The 21,582-nt window shown below is 45.0% G+C and overlaps 1 protein-coding gene across 3 annotated transcripts in view; it reads left to right on the top strand.

The window, feature by feature from the left end:
* Positions 1 to 14,740: 14,740 nt before the first annotated feature.
* The window catches only part of SDK1 (sidekick cell adhesion molecule 1), a 1,051,799-nt gene continuing 1,044,957 nt past the window's right edge, over positions 14,741 to 21,582 (top strand). For all 3 annotated transcript variants that reach the window (XM_057487434.1, XM_036932860.2, XM_036932859.2), the window contains exon 1: positions 14,741 to 15,328. In XM_057487434.1, the coding sequence (XP_057343417.1) occupies positions 15,082 to 15,328 (247 nt within the window). In that variant the 5' untranslated portion in view covers positions 14,741 to 15,081. The remainder of the gene's footprint in view (positions 15,329 to 21,582) is intronic.

The raw sequence follows: 21,582 nt of genomic DNA, 5'->3' as shown, positions 1-21,582 counted from the left end.
TTGCCAGCTTCCTCCCACTTTGAGTTTGGAAAATGTAGTGAAATAAATGCTGGACTTTTTAAACTCCTGGAATAGAACCTGTATTCATGGAGCTGTGATAGCAGAACAGTCATTTGTATTATAATACTTGCTTCTCTGTGTGTTCTACTCTAAGTGGTAAGTTCCTTGAAGACAGGGGCAGTGTTTTAAACTTCCAGCCCTCAGATTGTGCCTGAGACATCGTGGAAGCTCAACAAATGTCTGTTGAAAAAAAGAAACATCAGTTTTGCTGGAGTCATAACCCCTTGTTAACTGGACAGTCATTCAGAAGAATCAAGCTAGTTCTCCTTAGACATCGGAAGGTTAACAATTCACAAAGACCTCCTTGGTCTATAAGATTTCAGTGCCATTGTTAGAAGTGTTTGCAGGGGTCTTTCCTGAGCTCCAGGCTTGGGAAAGAAGAATTCAATACAATCTATACTTATAGAGCTACTATTGGTTAGGGATCTTGCTTTCATTCAACGGATGTTCTTGGGAGCCAGCATTCCAGGAAAGGCACGGGGTGCCAAGGATAAAAGCTGAAGGGCCATCAATTGCCCTTAAGGAGCTCTCAGCATCTTAGCGGAGGGAGGCCCAAGGACACAATTTTGGGGGATAACCAGACAAGGCAGAGAAAAATAAGTGCCCTGAGAGGAAAGTTGAAAACATTACCCAGAGTCCCACTTCTGAAATGAGCTTGAAAGCTCTCGGGATAAGAAACCAGCCAAATACTAAGAAGAGCAATATTTGTAGAGCTTGCTATAATCATGGAACATTTTGACAGGACATGGATCCTTGTCTGATCAGCATGAAACACACTCGTCACTTCACAGAGGAGACGAAGGCTCATGGAGGGAATGTGACCTGGCCTGGATCCCACAGCCAGGTTGTGGGTGAGCCAGAGCCTCTGCCCCTGCCTTCCTTATTCTTGCCTCTGAGGAGCTAGTGGGAGGCACTGGTTGCACTGAAGACTCTTCAATTTTCCCCAAATTCTGACCCAACTGGTCTGGGGTCACTGTTTCTAATGTTCCCAGAGTGGTGCTAATGAGGACTACTGTGTATCTGTCATACATTTTTTTTCTGTATATTTGATGCCCTGACATCTGGGGCCTGGCTGACCCAGAGGGACTGCCTCCTAAGATTAACTAATCCCTAGATGTAGTGACAAACTTAACCTGGGAGCATGCCTTCCATGGGAAACTGACCAACCCAGAGCCCACAGCCCAGCTCCTCCTCTCCTCTCACTTCGTCTAGTTGACAAAGTGGGTCTTTTAAAGCATCATTCAGATCATGGCATATTCTGGCTCAAACGCCACCATGACACCCCAGAGCCAAAGTCCCTATCATGACCTCAAAGGCATTCCTTCTGTGAACCTGCTGAACTTGTCCACTGACTCTCCCTTTTCTGCCTCACTGGCCCCTTCGGTGCGCCGGGACCCCTTCGGACAGATTCCCTCTGTAGAGCCATTCCCTCTGCCCAGAACACTTTCCCCCAGGTAATCTCTATCTCAACCCCTTCCTGCCTCCCTCAGGTCTTTCTGAAAGGCCACCCTCTGTGGGGATACCCTGCCATCTCAGTTCACAGTTTCTTTCTCCCATCACACTTGCTACCCTTGAATACGCGATATAGTTTATTAATTGTGCTCATTGCCTTGTCTCCCCTCCCCTCCCCTCCTGCCTTACTGGGAGGTCCAGAGACCAGGACCTTTGTTTAGTTCCTTCATATATTCCAAGGACCCAAAAAAGTGTATGGCACAGAGTAGGCATTAAAATTATTATTTGTTGAATGAATAAATTTCCACTTAAGATTTCATTGAACAAAATTTCCTCCGTTAAAAAAGAGTTTGCAAAAAAAAAAAAAAAAGAGTTTGCAAATGCCTTGCCTAGGTCTCTTGACCATCTTCATATGGAGGATGCCCAGGGCCTTCACGGCGTCCACTGTGAAGGAAAAGGACATCTGTAAAAATATCAGTGTGGGGGGTCTTCTAGCCGGACCCTGAGAACGGCCAAGTGAGTGTCCCTTCTGCTCTAGACAAGGTGGCAAATCACGAGTCTATAGAATGGTCCCCCAACAGCAAAGGAAATTAAAGACTGTGGGAGGAAAGTGTCATTGTTTTGGCACAGGAAACAGCCCGATGAAATCCCTGTCAAGGAGTAAACGAGTACAAGGGGAAACACATAGAAACAATATTTTAGATTGCCAAAGAGCCTTTGACAAGTTTCTGCACCTAAATCTATTTTTCAACCTTTAGTTGGCATAGTGTGGGGTGAGCACAAGGAGTGTTTTCAAAGGATAAGAAAGTGACTTCCAGACTGGAGTGAAAGAACAATAATGAAGAGGCATTGCTGGAAAGAACAGAGTTCACTGCAGAGACCCTGGCGAGGAGCCCTGGAAATGGTCCCTTGTGATGTTTTTGCAAATGATCTAGAAGAAAATGTGCCCAGTGAAGTCAGCGACTCAGCACATGACCTTGGACCTTCCTGGGTGGTGGAATGCCAGGCCAGCGGAGACAAACGGTGGGAGGTCTTCAGGGCTGAGCACGTGGGCAGGGAAGTGGCAAATGAGCTGCGCTGGGGAAAACTCTGGTAATGCATCCAGGGAAAAATAACGTGGAGCTGTCAGCCTCCACCCAAGGCAAGGGGTGAGGGCACTGAGCACTATTTCTGGATCTCATCAACCCAGATGAGAATGGAATGCTGGATCTTATGAGGTCATTAAGGCACAGTTCGTTATCCTGCTGCTTTGTGGGATGTCTCATCTTCCACCATTCCCTCCCTGGCCCTCCACCACTATGCATGGGCTTCCTTTTAACTCTCTCTGCTCCCTTTTCATACCTGGAAGTTGTGCTGCCCTCTGAAGACAGTACCACCATCTTGTGAGGAACTAGTACACTTTTTTGGTCCCAACTCAACTTTACCCTTCTCTGTGAGACCCTCACCTTCTGCCCCTGACCGTGAGCCCTGCCACCACTGCTCAGAGAGTTAATCTTGCTTCCCCTGTGTGCCTACAACTCTATTCTCAGATCCCTGTTGAAAGCCTTTTAAAATGACCTGCTTATGGTTGGCCTCTTGCACAGGGAGCTTCTCAAGGGCAAGAAATGTATCTTATACAGTGGGCACTCAATATATCTATTTCTGGGATGCACAAATGGAGAGCAGACCAGTTCTGTGTATCTCAAGACAGACACGTGCTGATGAGAAAGGTCCCAAGTCAGCCCCTGTGACCCTGGGGCAGGAGGAGAGGCAGTGAAGAGCCAGGTCTCTTCTGTGTGGGAAGATGACAGCTGACTCGGACACAAGTAACATGTCTAATCCATCACATAGTTGGAACACCTGGTAACCAAGTCACAGAATACTGGAAAGAGGAGGCAATCCTTCATCTTTAAGAAAAGTTTTTCATGTGAAAGACAGCTGCCTTAAATCTTTGGGTATGAAACATCATAATTTTTTATAAAATCAACTCTGTTTTGAGAAATTTTACATTCGATTAAATACCTTAATTTATGATTGCATAGTTCAGTGAGCTTTGACAAATGTATACACCCACATAGCCATCATCACTGTCAAGTATGGGAGTTGTCTTTTCCCCCTTTGAAGTCCACCCCCAGCCCCACCTCATATAACCCATCTGCTCCCTGTTGCTGTAATCGGCTTGCTTCCTCTAGAGCATTGTATGTCCATGCTGGTGTTTGGCTTCTTTCCCCCAGCATTGCATTTCTGAGATTCACTCTTGTGTGTATCAATGATTCTGTCTTTCACTTCACTGTATAGTATTTCACTGGGGGACCACGGTACAGTTTGTCCATTTCCCCATGGAGGATGTTTGAATTGCTTCTAGAATGGGTCTGTTATGAATAAAACTGCCATAAACATTTGTGTACAAATCTTTTTGTGGATGAGACACATTGTTAGTAAGTAAAATAAAAGCGACAGAATCTCAGAGTTGGAAGAGAAAGTTGGTGGGAATCTTAATTTTCACTGAGCCCAACCCTCTGCCTGCTGCTTTATCATATCCTTACACCTGGCTCTTTGGTGGTCACTTGCCCCACTGACAGGGAACTTACTACCGCTCAAAGTAGCTTATTCAGTGTGCAAAAAGCTCCAATTGCTAGAAAGTTCTCTCTTACCAGAATTTCAACTGACTGCTGGATAGGGCCCGCCGCTGATGCTGATATGAAGTCTAAGTAAGTTGTGCATATAATCGGATATTTAAAAACAGCCACCAGATTCACCTTGAGTCTTCCCCCATTTGGGTCTGTGCATCTGTAGTTCAACCATCCACTTGGGATTTATGGCTCTAACTGGTGGCTGTCCCCCTTAGGCGGCACCACTAAATACTGAGTGCACTGTTCTACTAGTGGCCGGGCTGGCCCAGCATTGGGCAGCTTGTCCTGCTCTGCACACCTGGGACACCACAACATGTGTCTGACTCCTACAGAGCTTACAGGCATGAGAGAGCAGCCTGGAGCCTTTCTTGCATGTGTTGCTATTAAACCATGTCTCCCCCCCCATTCCTGTGCTTCCTACTGTGGGGAGCAGATTTATGGAAATAGTACAGGCTTGAAAATACAAACAGTTTCAAAAATGATTCAGACTTCATGGCTGAGAGACCCATAATGGCTTATGATGGCGAGCCGGGATGCTGTGCAGCACGTTTCTTGCTTTTCCGAATGATGTCAGGATAAATAACTGTTGGATTAGATGGTTTCTTTTTCCTTTCCTTTTTTTAAAATAATAATTACTTTATATAGAAGAACACACAGGTTGAAATTTAAACATACATAGAAGTTTCTCTCTTAGAGAGACTTACTTATGGAAAAACAAATCTTTTTTTTCATTGTAGAGTTATTTATTTACTTATTGAAGTATAGGTGATATACAATCTTATATTGGTTTCAAGTATATAACACAGTGATTCAACAGTTACACCCATTATTAAATCCTCACCCCAACTAGCATAGTAACTAGCTGTCAAATTAGAAAGAGGTTACAGAACCATTGGCTATATTCTCCATGCTGCACTTCCATCCCCATGACCAAGTTATATAATGATTGAGAAGATTTTTGGGCCTCTTTGTCCCCCTTACCCATCTCACCCATCCAGCCCAACCCTTCACCCATGGTAACCATTAGTTACTTCTCAGGGTCTGTAAGTCTACTGCTGTTTTGTTCATTTTGTTTTGTTTTGTTTTTAGATTCCACATGTAGTTAAATCATATGGTATTTGTCTTTCTCCTCCTGGCTTATTTCACTGAGCATAATAATCTCTGGTCCATCCATGTTGTTGCAAATGGTAGGATTTTCTTCTTTTTAATGGTTGAATAATATTCCATTATGTATATGTACCACCTCTTTTTTATCCATTCACTTGTTGATGGACACTTAGGTTGCTTCCATATCTTGGCTACTGTAAATAATGTGACAATAAACATAAGGATGCACCTATCTTTTTGAACCAGAGATTTTATTTTCTTTGGGTAAATTCCTAGAAGTAGAGTTACTAGGTTGCATGGTATTTCTCTTTTTAGTTTTTTAAGAAACCTCCATACTGCTTTCCACAGTGGCTGCACCATTTGACAATGCCACCAACAGTGTAGGAGGGCTTCCTTTTGTCCACATCCTTGCCAACACTTGATATTTGTCTTTTGGATAGTGGCCATTCTGGCTGGTGTGAGGTGACATCTCATTGTGGTTTTGATTTGCATTTCCCCGATGATTAGAAATATGGAGCATCTTTTCATGTGCCTGTTGGCCTGGACTAGATAGAGGATTTCTGAGATCCTTTTTTGCTCTCAAAGTTTGTGATTCTTTGTTCTCCCACCAAATGTTCTTTGGTGCCACTGTTGGTTTTAGAAGGAAGCCAGTGGGGCCAAGAGGCTGACTCAGTTGTGATGTTTTCTGAGAGGAGAAGGTAGAGGAAAGAGGAAGGAGGGGTAGGGAGAAGCAGCATTACTAGACATTCCAAACATCACTCCATATGAGCTGCATAGTGGTTGTTCACACCTCATGCAGGAGGAAAGGGCTGCTAGGACCACCTCCGATTAAAAATAACTTATTCTAGTTTGCTTATTATTTATTGTAAGTGAAATGCATTCAGCTGATGGAAAGTTTAATGAAGAAACCACCTATAATCCTACACAAGAATGACTACCATTAATATTTTGTGCATTTTCTTCTCTTTTTTAAATGTTTGTATTCCAAAATCTGTAAAAGAAAAATGGCATAAGTAATTTTCCACATAACACTACCTTGTCCATTTTTCCATGTCAGTAAATATTCTTTGAAAATATAGATTTAATAATTTCCTACTATTCCATGAAGTAGATAAATCATAATGTATATTAATTCCTACTCTTAGACATGTGGGTCACTTCTAATTTTTTCCTATTATACACAATGTAGAAATTCACATTCTTGCCCACAAATTCTCAAATTTTCAGTTATTTTAAGTGTATATTCATGGGAATGTAATTTTGGACCAAAGACTATGATCAATCCTAAGGCTTTTCACATGTACATGTCCCCAAATTACTTTCCATATCGCTGTGTGATCTGCAGTAAGCACCTTTAATTAAGAACTTCTCAGAATAATGGAGTAGATCAGCTCTCAGTTTCACTTCCTAGCTGAATATAGCACCGAAGAGCGGAAGGTAGAAACTATACACAAAATCCCAAACTTCCCTCCAAGGTTCCTAAGGCCTATAAATGAGGTTAAAAACATGAACGATTAGAAGGAAAGTTGGAGTTAAACTGCCATAATTGAAAAAACCCCACAAAATAACCGTGCCCTGTGGAAACTGAAATGCCCAGGAGCAGAAGTATACACAGATGCCCCTGAGGCTGAAAAGGCAGGTCCTGCACCATTAATACATGGTAATTCTTGGGCATTGTGCCCACACGGCTGATGGCACCTGGTCACTCATTGTAGTCCACCGATTGGACAGCTTGAAGAACAGAAATTTGTTTCTCACAGTTTCAGAGGCTGGAAGTCCAAGGTTATGCTGTTGGTGGGTTTCTCCTGAGGAACCTCCTTTGCTGACAGGTGGCCGCCCTCTTGCTGCCTCTTCACATGGCCATCTCTCGGTGTACACACATCCCTGAGGTCCCTGTGTGTGTCCAAGTTTCCACTTCCTAGAAGGACATCAGTTAGATTGGATTAGGGCCCACCCTCATGACCTCGGTTTAACTTAATTATCTAAGAGCCTTATTGCCAAATAGAATCACATTCTGAGGTACAGGGTGTTAGGGTTTCAACATATGAACTTTGAAGGGACATGGTGCTTTCCATAACACTCACCTGATAGAAGGGACGGTTTTTGTGGGGGGCTTCGTATTTGTAATCTGATTTCATGGGCTTCTAAACCAGGACTCCTGGCCCCTGCAAAGTACCCCTCTTCCACTTATTTCCCAGAGTCCTCAGGGAGGATCTCTGGTATATTGTATTTTCCAAAATGGTTATAACACTACCTCCCATCTCACCTGCTCTTCTGCAATGTGACCTTGCCTACCCCCAACCAGCCATATGAGGTCGTGTCTAATTTCTCCTCTAGAATCTGAGCCGGCCCTAGTGACAGGCCTTCCCAGGGTGCATCAGAAGAGGCCATGCAGTTCCAGATACTCCCTCTTAGATGCTCCCTCTTGGAACCCAGTCGCCATGTTGTGAGGAAGCCCCAGCCCTGTGGAGAAGCCACGTGTGTGTAGTCTGCTTAACAGACCCTACTGAGCCCACCCTGCAAGTCATCCCAACTTAGGCACCAGACTGTGAGTGAAGAAGTTCCAGCGGATTTAAGTCTTCAGCCTTTTTCCTGCTGTGTCCTGATTGAATTCCTGACTCCTAGAACCTGTGAGAAGAGTAAAGTGATTGTTTCACACCACATCTGCGGATAAATCTGAAGCCACCAGAGAGACTGTGACTTATTCAAAGTGATTCAGTCGGTGAATGATGGTACCAGATAAAAATCCAGCCCTCACAATTTTTGATCTAGAGCTCCTCCACCATTTACTCTTTCAGTGGATGTTTTCTGCCTATAGTGCGCATTCTGGGGCACAGAGGAGACAGAGATGACATCTGTGCAGAGCTTCAGATTGAAAACGAGGACACAGCAGATGGACTCCTCAGAAAGGCTGATTACAATTCATGGTAAGCGGGACCTCAGTGGCAACTGGAGCTTTCTCCAAGTGCAGTGATTTGCGGGATGACATAGGGGAGCTGATGTCTCCCACAGACAACGGGACTTAATGGATGTCGAGATACGTCCCAACTCTCCTTCAACTCTTTGGGATTCTATTACTTCCATGACTTACTCCCAAAAAGAAAGGACTTAAAAACTTTCTTGTATTTGACTTAAAACTTCCCCTTTTAAACAAGATGCCCTTTAAGATCTCTTCCAATACATTTTCTTGGTGCTGTCTGTACAGCATGTGTCCTGTCTACCCCAGAAGCAGGAGAGGAGACAGGTTCAAACCCCAGCTCTACCTCTCATGGGCCCTGGAAACACCAGCAGCATGTTTCCTCAACTTTCCCTGATCATTCACCAACTCATCTGTGCCCTCTGCCCCTGCCCCAGCCTCCCTTTCCAGCAGACTGGGTAGCTGGCTGTGTATAGGCCAGATATGTACTTCACAAGACATTCCCATGGGGTCTTCAGGACCCTGAGCTATTGAGTACCACCCCTTCCTTCTGGTTCTCCTGTTCCACAGAAAAGAAACTTCTCTCAAGTTCAAATCTTCTTGCATCTTCTGCCCTCACCTAAACTTCTTGAGAATGTCTTCCATCTCCCACTCACTCCTCTACCACCTCAGCTGGCTCAGGTTCTCACTGCAACCGCTGCCACGGGTCTGGAAAGACATCCTTGTCACAAAATTCAGGGGCACCTTTCAGTCCTTAGTTTCTTGATGCCCTGCCATTTTTGCTGTTGCAGGTTCCTTGAAGATACCTCCTTCCCCAGGACTAGGACACCATCCTCTCATACCTTCCCTCCTTCCTCTCCTCTCTCCTGCTCAGCTTCACCCCCAAGCACCCAATTTCTAATGATTGTATCTGAGTGCAGATATCCCTTAGACATCTCAAATGTAACAGAGTTGAAATTGAATCTGGTATCTCTCCCACCCACCTCCCTCCAGTTCTGTTCCCTCGCCTGTGTTCACTCTCTTAAGAGAGGAAACAGCCATTTATTTTCCAGCTGCCCGAGCCAGAAAATAGGTGTCAATCTCAACATCTCCCTTTCTTAATTATGGATCCTACCTTCTAAACAGCCCCTTAATCTGCCTCCTCTCAGGCATCCCGACCAGCACTGTCATTACTTATTAAATTGCTGTAATGCAAAGGTCTTTTCACAGGCCTTCTGAGTTCTGGACTTGCTCAGCTTTAATCCAGACCGCAGCCTGAATGAAGTTCCTAAAAATGTATTTATTATATAACTCCCCTGTTTAAAAAACTTCAGGTCTCCACTGTTCTCATGCTAACATCACACTCTGAGCTTCTTCTGTACATGCTGTTCCTCCTTCCTAGAACAGTCTTCCTTCCTCTCCTGGCTGTTGATTCAACTCCTACTTAGCCTTCAGGCCTCTATTTAGACTTTACTTCCCCTGGAAAACTTCTCCTGACTCCCCAAGGCTGTGAGATCCTTTCCCAGATGTTCCCTTAAGGGCTTTCGCCTATCATACAATCACTGTAATTGTTCATTTCTCTTGCCTAGCACCAGAGCTGATACAAACCAGGAATTTAATAAAAGCTTGTTGAAAAGTAAGAATGGAAGGAATTACTTTCTACCAATGACTCTCAAACCTTAGCATGCATCAGAATCATCTGGAGGGCTTGTTAAAATATGGCTTGCTGGGCTCCATCCCGAGATTCCCAGTGCATTTTCTGATTCCGTAGTTTGGGATGGTGCCTGAAACTTTGCATCTCTAAGCAGGTGATGTTGATGATGGGACCACACATTAAGAACTTCTCCATACAATTTAAAGCCATTTGAAAGGTGAGGGATAGTTAATTTTAAAGAAGATGGTGGAAGTTTTTGGAGGCTTGGTAAATTTCTGGTATCTCTCTTTTTTGTAGCTTTCTTAATAAGAACATTTCACAATAATTTAGCTTCTGAAAAAGCTCTCAGGAAACCAGGTGGGCTCTCAGGTAAGCAAAGCACACGCCCCATTATTTGGGATCAAAGGCAGCATCTGGTGGCTTGTTAATGTGTTGCTAGGTAATGGAACAAAGGTGAGGCTAAGATGGGGGATTTGGCAGCTGGAAGGTATCTTGGTGTGAGTCACTGAGACATCCAGATGGTATACTTCTCATCAGGAGACCACTGAAACCAGACGTCAGGCAGCCCCATGATCATTGCTTTGATTTGCACATGGAACGGTGTGCCATCCCCGTGGAGACAAGTTCGTGTTGTACCTTGGCCTTTAATAGGATTGGGGAATATTTTTCTCATAAGTACCACTGAGAACCCATGAGGGACATTTTTTAATGAGTTATAGGTGAGAAATAACTTGGGCTCATCACTACCCACTTTAAAAAAAATAAGCTCTATTAGTTTATTTTTTATTATAAAATACATATTCACATTTGAACATTTAAAAAGAACAGAAAAGCATATCCTTCCATGCCCTCTGAAAGAAATATTATTAAAATTTGGCACCCAACATTTTGGAGAAGAATAAAGTTAACATAAATGGGATTATTCCATATATATGTGCTCTACAGCTGTATAAGAAAACACTTAAGTGAACACAGAGGACATTTCTGTACCCATACTTCTGACTCTGCTCTTTTAACAGTCCCATGGGATTTGATGGTGTGGCTGTCCATGTATTTAGCCTTCCTACATGGGCAGTTAGGCTGCTTTCCATTTCTTGCTATCATTGGCAATGCTGCCATGGGCAACCTTACACATAACCTTTGTGCATTTGTGAGGTGGAATGGTGTGGATAAAATGAGAGTTCCTGTGGCCAGGATTCTCACCTGGCCATGGATGACGAGCTCACTGCACACCTGTGGGCAATACATGGCTGTTGACTCTATAAAAAGAGCTCTGCCCAGTGCTCTGGGCACAACACGGTGGCAGGGCTGCAAGGCTGCAGGAGAGCGGACGCCTAGAGGCCTAGAGGCCCAGAGGACGGCTGTGCAGACAGCGGGGCCCAGAGGCAGAGGCTGGCTTGCTGCATACAAAACTCACTCTGAGAGAATGGGATTCTAGTGACTGATCTGCCATCTTGAAATAAAGTTGGATATAACTCTTTCACCCCAAAGGCATTTTGCTGTCGTTTTCTTTGGTCACATTGAATCCATAGCGAACTTGCCTGGGGCTGAAACCCATTGGCAAGACAAATGGTTAGATCAAAGACAATTTGTATTTGGAGATTACTTACAGATTGCTGTTTTTCTCCAGAAAGGCTGTTTAATTTACATGGTATTTCCACCAATAACGAGTGCTCATTTCCACATACCCTCACCAACACTTGCCATTATCTGTTCTGTAATATTTTTTATAAGCCTTATTTTAGCTTTTCATTTCTTGGGCCAGTTTCTTTGGGCACTCTTCAAGCATTTATCTTTCCTTCTTATTTCCTTCAGACTTGCCTGTTCATGTTCTTTGTTCATATTTCTACAGGGTTGTTCATCTATTCTTACTGACTTGTAAAAGCTATTTACATAGAGAAATATTAATACTTTCTCCTTTGTTTGCTTCTCAACATTTTTTTTCACAGTACCACAAGGGTATTTTTGGTTTTTAATTTGTATGCAGTTGAGTCTATTGATGTTTTAGGAAGCTGCATATTTTCCTTTTAAAATAACAATACTATCATTTAAAGAAGTTTCCCTTTTATTTCATGGCCCTTTAAAAGAAGAGGGAAAAGAAAATGAAGCCAGATGCGCACAGACAGGGAGGCCAGGCCAGGAGAGCTGGAGTCATTATGGTTGTTAAACTGCTAAGAGGTGGAGTGAATCTCAAATGTAAATTTATATAGGAATCACTTGGACATCTTGTTAAAATGTAGATTCAGTAGGTCCAGGAGGGGCCTGAGATTCTGCATTTCTAACCAGCTCCCAGGTGAGGCTGATGGACCTCGCAGGCCATACCTTGCACAGCAAGGCTTTAGATTACAACGGGAAACATTGGTGGTCTCAGGGACAGCTCTCGCCACTTAAATCATCACTTGTTTTGCAAACTTCTCTGCCTTTTTTTTAATTAAGCAGAGAACATCCTAATTTCTTGTTCTGGAAAGGAGGTAGTCACAGCTTATTTTCTTAAAGGAAAGAAAAGTCCACTTTCATTGAGTAACATCCCTCTACCTTATTTAGAATATATGGCTAAAGATGTTTAAAAGCAAATGTGCTAGAATAAAATGTTCACTTCTCAAGACCTTGTTGGACTTGATAAAATTAAATTGTGATTAACTGGTCCTTTTGGGCAGAAATATATCATTTCTGTGCTGGCTATCTTCCTTCCCCAGCATTATAAAGGGGTTTCTCTGTATTATTTTTTGAGAAAGAATAGCTACAAACTAAACACATCCCTTAAGATAGTAATCTAATGGGTCATGTAAAAGGCAAGGTAGTCTGGTAGGGAAAAAAGCCTTAGAACATGACTCAGGAGAGCTTGAGTTCCACCCTGGGTTTAACACTGCTATTTTGTGTATATTAAACTTTCCTGGGTTAGTTCCTTCAGCTGTAAATGAAAGAATATTAGGGCCTTGCTTGCCCGGCATGATAGAATAAAAAATTCCCAGAGGGGTCTCTGGACCTTTCAGAGCAGCAGGGATGTCAATGTCCCTCTTACAACCTACAGTATTCTAGCTTGGATTTCCAATTTCCAATCAAGTTTTAACAAAGCTTTCTCTGAACTGCAAAATAAATTGCAGTAAAAGAGGCTCTGGGTAGTTCTGGGTCCTGAAGTCAGGAGATGACTCATGCCTATGTTGTAAGAGCATATGGGCATGCTTTACTATTTGTAGGGAAAGTCATGGGCAAATAAATTTGAAAGAAAAAAGTTAATGTGGACGGTCTCAGCTGGTGCACACAATAAGGTTAGTTTGGGACTGCACTGCTGAGTTGGTATGAGAGAGGGAAACTTGCATTTGAGTGAATTATCTTACTTTCTTGCAATCCTGTGAGATGGGGATTCGTCCCAATTTTTATGGGAACTCAGTGTCAGCAGTTTGCCCAGATTTCACAACTAGAAAGAGCAGAGCTAAGATCTCAAAGCCCTCACCTGCACCACTGGTATCCCCAGTCCCATTTCTGAACAAAGCAGAGGAGCCCAAAGGTGAAGCCACATTCCCATCTGTACTAATGATGGCACCTCTCACATGCGTGTGTGAGGATTGGTGCAATGACACTACCGCACAGAGGTAGCCCACGGTAAGTGTTCAATCCCCCCCAGGCTCTCTTAAAATCCTGCAAGTTAGAAGAGGTCTAGTGCGCATTAGTGCTTCAAAATGTCCTCCGGGAACGTGCCACCTCTGGGCTGCATCTCACTTTTCCCGCCTTCTTCACACAGCGTGGGAAAGGGGTGGCAGAGGGCAGATCAAGTTCAGAATCCACTGCCTCCCCTGGGCTGCTGTCCTTGGGCCTCAGTTGCCTATCTTTCCTTCACGTGGTCATTGATGAGACTTAATAGATAAGGGCGGGTAGTGCACAGTAGGCGCTCTGGAAGTGGGTGCTAGCTTCCACCCACAATCATTGGCCTCCGTGGCGGCCCTCCACTCCCGCCTGGTGCCTGTTGGCTGGGGCAATGAGCAGAACAGTAATGGCAAACCTGCAGCCAGGGCTTCCAGGGGAGCCAGCACCGAGCGGGGCGCACACCCTGTGCGCTACCATTACCATTTACATTATCTCAATCATCACGTGCCCCAGGCTCCTCCCGGCCAGCTGCCAACAGCATCAGACTGTGTGTCACCTTCCAGGCCTCCTCCCACAAAAATGCTGGTCTTTCAGCCTCCAGAGGGCTTAGTTCACCCCATAAACTAGGCTAATGCTTTCCACATGCTGCTACAGCTTGAGCGCCCCGCCCCCGTCCCCGGTTCCCCAGGCCCCTCGCTAGGGGACCTTCTCCTCTAGGAGACTCTCCCCCTAGGACCTTCCCTCTAGGAGACCCTTCCCCAAGATCAGCGCACCCCACGGCCGGAAGCCGCCAGCGGGGCGGTCCCTGCAGGCCACACATGACCTTGGACACCCCTACAAAGCCGGCGTCCACGCTTCTCTCCGAGGGGTGGGTCGCACTCAGTGGTGCCTTTTGTTACCAGGACTGAAAACCCGATTGAGCATGTTTTTCATTTGCAATCACAGTCACTTGGCGCGTAATCACGGGAGCACGGAGCCCGCGCTGGTAGCCCGACGGGCTCGGGGTGCCACAAGGGGCACGCCCACCTGCCTGGGCCGCGCCTCGGCCGCTTGTGCGCCAGCCCACCTGCTGGCCAGCACCTCAGTTGCAGCGAGAGGCTGACCCGCCCCCGTCGCCAAAGCCCGGGCAGCCCGCGAAGCGCGTGCCGACCGCCCGGGCCTGCAGTGCCTGCCGCACGTCCCTAGGGGGCGCAGCCGGCGCGGGAAGCCACCCGAGCCGAGCCCGTGGTCCGGTGAGAAATTCCAGGCGGGCGGGCGCGGCGAGTTTGAAAACAGGCGAGGGCGTGGGGGCGGGGCGCGGGGCCCGCGAGCCACCTCCCTTCGGCCAATCAGCGGCTGCGGCGGGCGCGGGCGGGCGGTGCGTGCGGCCGGGCTGTGAATGGGGCGAGGCGGCTGTGGCTGAGGGCGAGCGCTGGCGCGCGGGAGGGCGCACTTTCTCCTCAGCGCTGGGCGGGGACGGCGGCGACAGCGGCGTCTCTTCAGCGCCAGCCAGACCCATCGGGAGACGCGGCGCGGCCGGGCGCTCTCGTCGCGGGGCCGCTGAAGGCAGTGTGAGGGGAATTTCCCTGTTGACAACTTCGCCTCCGCCGCGCCCCTCAGCTCCCGCTGCCGCCCCCAGCACCTGGCCGCCCCACGAGCGCTCGACCGGAGACCACCGCCCGCCCGTCCCTTTTGCGGGGTCTGAGGCCGGGGGCGGGCGGCCGCGGCCCCTCAGTATGGCCCGTGGTGCCCGGCCGGCAGGCGGCGGGGGCGCGGCGCGGCAGGGGCGGCCGCGGGGGTCCCTGTCCGGCCCTGAGCGGCGGCGGCTGCTGCACCGCGGAGTCCGCGAGGCGCCCGAGAGCCCCGGCCAGGACGTGGGGTGGCGCGGCGGGCGGCCGACTCCAAAGTTAAGCGCAGGCCGGCGGCGCGGGTGGTGGGCGCTCCTGACGCTCCAGCTGCACTTGCTCCAGGCGCTGGCTCAAGGTAGGACGGCGGGCGGGCGCGGGCTCCCCCTGAGGAGCGGGGCGGTGGGGCGCGGGCCCCCCTGAGGAGCGGGGTGGGGTGGGGGCGCGGGGACCCCTGAGGAGCGGGGCGGTGGGGCGCGGGGACCCCTGAGCGGGCAGTGGGATGCGGGTCCCCTTGAAGAGCGGGCGGTGGGGCGCGGGATCCCCTGAGGAGCGGGGCGGTGGGGCGCGGCGGTCTTAGCGGGAAGCGGCCGCCGGGAGGAAGGACGGAGGCGCTCGCGCGCCGAGCCCGGGGTGGTGCGTGGCCGCGGGAGGGGACTCGAGCGCCCCGGGGACGCAGCCTGTCCGTCTCTAGCTGGCTTAAGCGGGGCGGCGCGCACCCAGCCGCCGGAGCTGGCCGCTCCGTGGAGCTCAGACGAGGGAGTGGTGGGTTCGTATCCGACCTGGACGAGGCGAGGGGCATCGAGCTGGACTCCCCAGCGCCTGGTGCCCGACGCTGGGTCCCGACCCCAGGTGGGGCCAAGCAGGTGACAGCGGAACTTTGGTGCCCACAGCTTTTCTCCTCGGGTTTGTCCCCGCCGCACCCCCTCGGCTTGTGTTCAGGACATAGTGTGGTCTCCAAAGGGGCGAAGTCCACCCGTAACGCCAAGCGACCCTCTGCAAAGGGAAGTGGAATTTCTTGTGAACCCAGATTTCCCCCTAATCCGGGTGCTTTTACAAACTCAGAATGCAGCGCGGCCAGCTTGCATCCTTTCCATTGAAGTTTGCTTGTCTGCAAAGAATAAGGATGAAAGCAAACAACAAAAAGGCGGAAATAACTATCTCAAAACCTCCTTTTGGTGAGGTCTTTAAAGGTTGGCGTACCTGTGTTGCTGCCGGCGGCGTTAGGAACATAGGCTTTGGTTTTCCTTAGCTGTATGGGGGAATTCTGTCCTCGCAAGATTGACGGTGGGTGGGAGTTCTAAATTTACATCAGCTGCGTTCAGGGTCCAGCGAGGATGATTAGCGTGGAGTAACTAACAAATGATTTCAGTATAACACCATCTTGAAGGTCTGAACTTGAAACCATTATCTGGTAGTTTAGCAGCTAATCATGATTCTCCTGTTAATTCTATACTTTTATCTCAGTTGTGGTCCTCCCTGCCCCCTCCTCAAGGTTTCGTGTTTTGCTACATGAAAACAAATTGCCGTATTTCTGGTTCACTTAACTCCTCCATTACTTGGGAAATTTTTCCTGCTTTTTGCTTAATGACTGACTGATAGAAAAGCATTTTAAGTTATTTTTCTATGGTATCTGTAGATTGCCAGAGAAACCAGGTTCAAATGAAGAAATCTAAACCACTTAAGGATGACCTTTAAAGTAGGAATGGTGTTTTCCTTTTTTAAAAACAGTGACTTGCAGTTTGCAGTAAGCCCTTGTACATTTATACACTTGAAGATTTTTGCACAAGTTCAAATGGAGAAATTACTGGTGGCTTTGTTTTGAAGTATGTTACACGGATTTCAGGTTATCAGTTACACTTGGAAGGCTGTATAAGCTGTCACGTTTTACAATTGCAATGTTAATGAAAACTTAACAAAAAACAACAGCCACACTTGTTAGGAATATTTCATTCATTGTCGCCAGTATAAACATTGGTACCTTGTTTACATTTATAAGGTTTATGAAAGTGTACACAGGTCTTTTAGTGTAAAACTTCAAGTAGGTTGTCACAAATTTAAAATTCATTGACAGGTTTCTGTTCTTTGTGCTCTGTGAAATGTGTAATATATCCATTTTTTATATTGTGTTGAAAGTTTATATTACAGGGGAGATGTCACCATTTGACAAAAGCTCATGTATCTTGAAAATGAAAATTCTGGTGCTGCTATACAGATTTCTGCAGTATTGCTGTTTTTTTATTAAGGTATCATTGATATACACACTTATGAAGGTTTTACATGAAAAACATTGTGGTTACCACATTCTCCCTTATTAAGATTTCTGATGGGGAAATGAGTTGGTTATATGCACCTGAATGTATCATAAGATGTAACATTCTAAATGGAATACTTACCATTAAGTTGGAATTGTTCTCAAGTATTATTATGTAGCTAGGTGAAGCAATTCCTAAATTCTACACGTTCTCTCTTCTAATGATGTTTCATGTGGTTAGGCTTGTTCCTGCTATCTTGGGAGAAAGTAAGTGCAATATCGACCAGTAAAAGTAACATATAGTTACATAGCCTTACTTACACAATTGGCCATTATGTGAAATACATGTTCAGATCTTCCAAGTTTAACTTTGATACATTCTGGAGTTTCTTCTTTTTGGTAATGAGAGTTTGAGTCATATACTTGTGTGGGGTTTTGTGTGTGTGTGTGTGTTCTACATCCTGAAGAGTCAGGTCTTTCATTCTGAAAGGCAGGTGGCAATGTGTGCTTTCTTTGTTCACCAAGGAGCCACACCTGAGTGTTTTAAAAGGATGCCTTTTGAGGCAAAGGATGGTGGGGTTATAAGTATCGTGTGTGAAGTATGTGGTGCCTTAGCTTTACTGCTGGATCTTTGCTAGGCTCATTGATTCTGATAATGTTCAGTACAGCCTCATATGTTTCTTCATCAGGCTGAGAAGCTTTTCTCAATTTGGCTTTGGAGTTGTTCAGAGTTTGCAGTTTCTCCTTTGGCATTATTTCTAGTCATTTAAACCAATGCTTTTTGAACTTGGTGCATATTAGAGGCACCTGGGAAATTTGGTGTACCTGTAAAGGGCCAGTTCCTTTTCTTCAATGAGCCACAGCTTGCTTTTCAGTTGATTCTGAAACACCAGAGTTTGAGAACCACTACCTTAGGTTGTCTTGTTTTTCCTCATTTCAGTCACCTGCTTTCCTGGAACCTTTCTAGCCCTGTGTTTCTTGAACTTGGTTGCATATTGAAAATCACTGGGAAGCTTTAAACAGCACTGAGGCTTGGGTCTCATTCCCAGAATTTGTGTTAACTGACTTGAGAATTGACCTGGGCATCAGGAGATTCGAAAAGTCCTCAGGAGGTTCCCATGTTCAGTCAACTCTGAGAACCATTGCTCTCTTTTAATAAGTCCACATGACTTGATTTCCCTTGTAACCTTTAAGCTGGCCTTGTGGTTCTATTACACCCCTCCCAACATGCCAGTGACTTTTATGCACTTTGGACCCCACTTAAACCTGTTCCATGTTCATGATCTCAAACTTTGAAATTTCTTCCTGACTTAAACAGCTTTTTAGTCACTCATTGTTTATTATTGACATAGTCAGTCTCCTACTTTGTGCTAGTTTGGGGTGAATATCAAAATCACCAGTAAAATTAAAAAATACAGTCACCTAGACTCTACCTCAGAACCTGGAGTGTCTCTGGAGTATGAGTTTGTGCATTTAAAAAAGCTCCACAGGTGGATGCTTGTATTTCTGTTAAGGTTTTATCCTTGTGTTGTCCAATCCTATAATCTCACCCAGTTCTGTCATCCTTAGTCTGACTTCCTGTGGCGTGGACCCCTGCCTGGACCACTTTTATCAGGCTAATTCCCAGCCTTGGGTGAGGCCTACTAATTAGGCAACTCTGCCACTGGTTTGCTGGAGAAATCACTAAACAAGGTTAACTGGGTTCACTACAAATCTAGCTTCCTTTTGGGTCCTTATTGCTTTCTATTACCCCAAAGTGCTCTGTTGCCCCTTTTCTTCTTACCCAATAGATCCCTTTCCCCTCTCAACTTTGTAGTTTGAGTTAATTGCAACTTGAGTTCTAGACTTTCTGCTTCCCTGGAGAGTCTTCATAGTGCTACATTTAGTAAATACTCCAGTATTTACTGGTTAAATTTTATTAGACCACAACATGTTTAACACATGGCAACTGGCCACTTCGTAACTGTCTTGCAAACCTAATGGTAAGCAATTATCACCCTCTCTGCAGTTGTATGCATAGCCACCTGTAGCTAACCCTTATTAAGCCCTTATGTGCCCAGTACTAAGTGCTTTTTTCTAGGTAGGCTCATTTACTATTCCCTGAGAGGTAGGAAGCATTTTGCACTCATTTTACTTGTGAGGAAACTGAGGCACTGAGATGTTAACTAATTTGCCGAAGGTCCCGGGACTAGTAGTGATGGAGCCAGAATGGAAAGCAGGCTGCCTGGTCCACAGTCTACATTCGCAACCACTGGGCTAGAATGTCTCCCATGTAGCCTGTGGCTTTATATGGGGAGGGAGAGTAATCTGATCAGTATAAAAGGGAAGATAGTGGTTGATATTTTCTAAATTTGGTACTGAGTTACTTGATAAATTTCAGATTACCTTATTTACTATTATTGTAAAAAAAATACATTAGGCAATTTGGAAAATAGAGAAGAATATACATAAGTCTATATACCCATTCCTCTCATAAGAAAGACCATTGACATTTGATGTTTTATAAAGAAATCTTTTTCATAATGTAATTGCCAAATTCCAACAGAATGGGTTGTGGCAGTGTGTTGGCAGATTCAAACACCCAGGAATTGGCCACTGGGAGTGTACCAATAATTTCCTTGAAAACAGTTGGAAAATTTTTATCTGCACTCAAGTAAACACATTTAAGACCTTTACATGAACATAAAGAGGTAAGATTTGTAAGGTACATACCTTTTTTAGTTTGTTTTGGCATGCATTCTATCTAACCAGTTAAGTTTAGTTACACACTGGAATTATACCTAGCCAGAAGTTTCCTGTGCCCTCAAATATTGGGGTAAAATAGTGGAACTCTGACAAGTGGATAATTAAGTGGAATCAAATAAGATGTTGTAATATTCTATCTACCAGTTGCTGTGTATTATTTCTGTCTTAAGAGTTCTTGTGTTTTTAAGACATGGATTTGGGGCCTTTCTGTAGGTGTTCCAGACATCAGAGCTTGGTAATAACTGAATCTAGAAATGGAACAGACACAAAGTGAGTAGGTAAACACAGAAACTGGATTTTGATTAGGTCATGGCTTAAATTTCTGCAAGTAAGAAAAGCAGTAGTTCTAAGGGCAGACCCTTTAAATGTAAATCCATAAAAGTTGAATAAAGCTGAGGGTGGGGAATGAAAAACAGGTTGAAAGGTTAAGTATATGGAGGAGTTAAAGTAGAATTATATATATATTTGTGTTTTAACAAGTGTTGATGTAAGTTTTATCTGGTTAAATACTAGTAAGCTTGAAACTGTCATATAGAAAGTTCTATTAAATGTAACCAAGCATTTTAATCTGTAGTCTTGTATACAATTTTACTTCATTTATTGATGGTATTTTTCTTAAATTTTCCTGTAAATTTATAAATTTATTTTTAATAAAATAAATATTTGTACCTGTGATCTCAAGGGAGAATATATTCTGTCAACTGGGACTGCTAATATGGCATTTCTTGCTATCCTTTTGTAGTAGCACATAGAAATCAGTCTTAAGTTTTTCAGTGAATCCCTGAAATGCAAAAGTTGGTCAGTTTTACTAATATACATCAGTTATTGAACCCATACCTGAGATCTATCTGTTCTAGAGAAATATGTTATGCTCACAGCTTCATTATTTTAGTATTATTCTTGCTATATCAAAATATGAAAAAAATGATGTTATAGGAGAACTGCTTTACAAAACCCTTGGTATTTATCCATTTGCTATTCTAGTATTTAAGTGGTCTGGTCTACTGACAGGCAGCTCTAAAGCCAGAGACGCATTGCCTCACAGCCTGGCCCCAAACCCTTGCCCCCAGGGTCTCCTGTGGGAAAGAGAACATTTTTATAAAGCTTTCCTAGAAACGATATGGTGAGTGGAAAAGGTGTTGTCAGTAGACCTGTTTTTTTCATTCTGTAACTTGCAATGCAAGCAAGTCTTTTAGCCCCTTTGAGTCTGTTTTCTCACCTGTGAAAGGAGAGAGCTAGACTAGATAGCTATTCAGGATTCAGATCTTCTGCTCTGATTCTCTGATCTTTCTATATGTTGTCATATCCTTTTTATCCTTCATCAGACTCTGTGTCTCCTATCTGGGAATTCTAAAACTCCGTATTTCTTGCTTTTAGAACCTAATTCTTTTCATTTTACTTTTGCCAAGGTATTTACAGTGTCGAAGACAACTAAGATGCAAACATATGTCTCCTTAGGTGCTGCTATCTAACATATGATGTATTTACTCTAGCCTGAAAATGGTTCATGTTCAAAATTTTAGGTTCTGTAAAATGAGTTACTGCTATAATTTATCAGTGTAAGCCTGAAATTTGGAGAAATTTTTCTTAAAATGTGTGATGCTTATTTAAGT

Source organism: Manis pentadactyla, chromosome 10, assembly GCF_030020395.1.
Source record: "Manis pentadactyla isolate mManPen7 chromosome 10, mManPen7.hap1, whole genome shotgun sequence".
NCBI classification, from domain to species: domain Eukaryota; kingdom Metazoa; phylum Chordata; class Mammalia; order Pholidota; family Manidae; genus Manis; species Manis pentadactyla.
The sequence above is the reverse complement of the archived record's forward strand: the minus strand, read 5'-3'. Positions and strand labels throughout refer to the sequence as shown.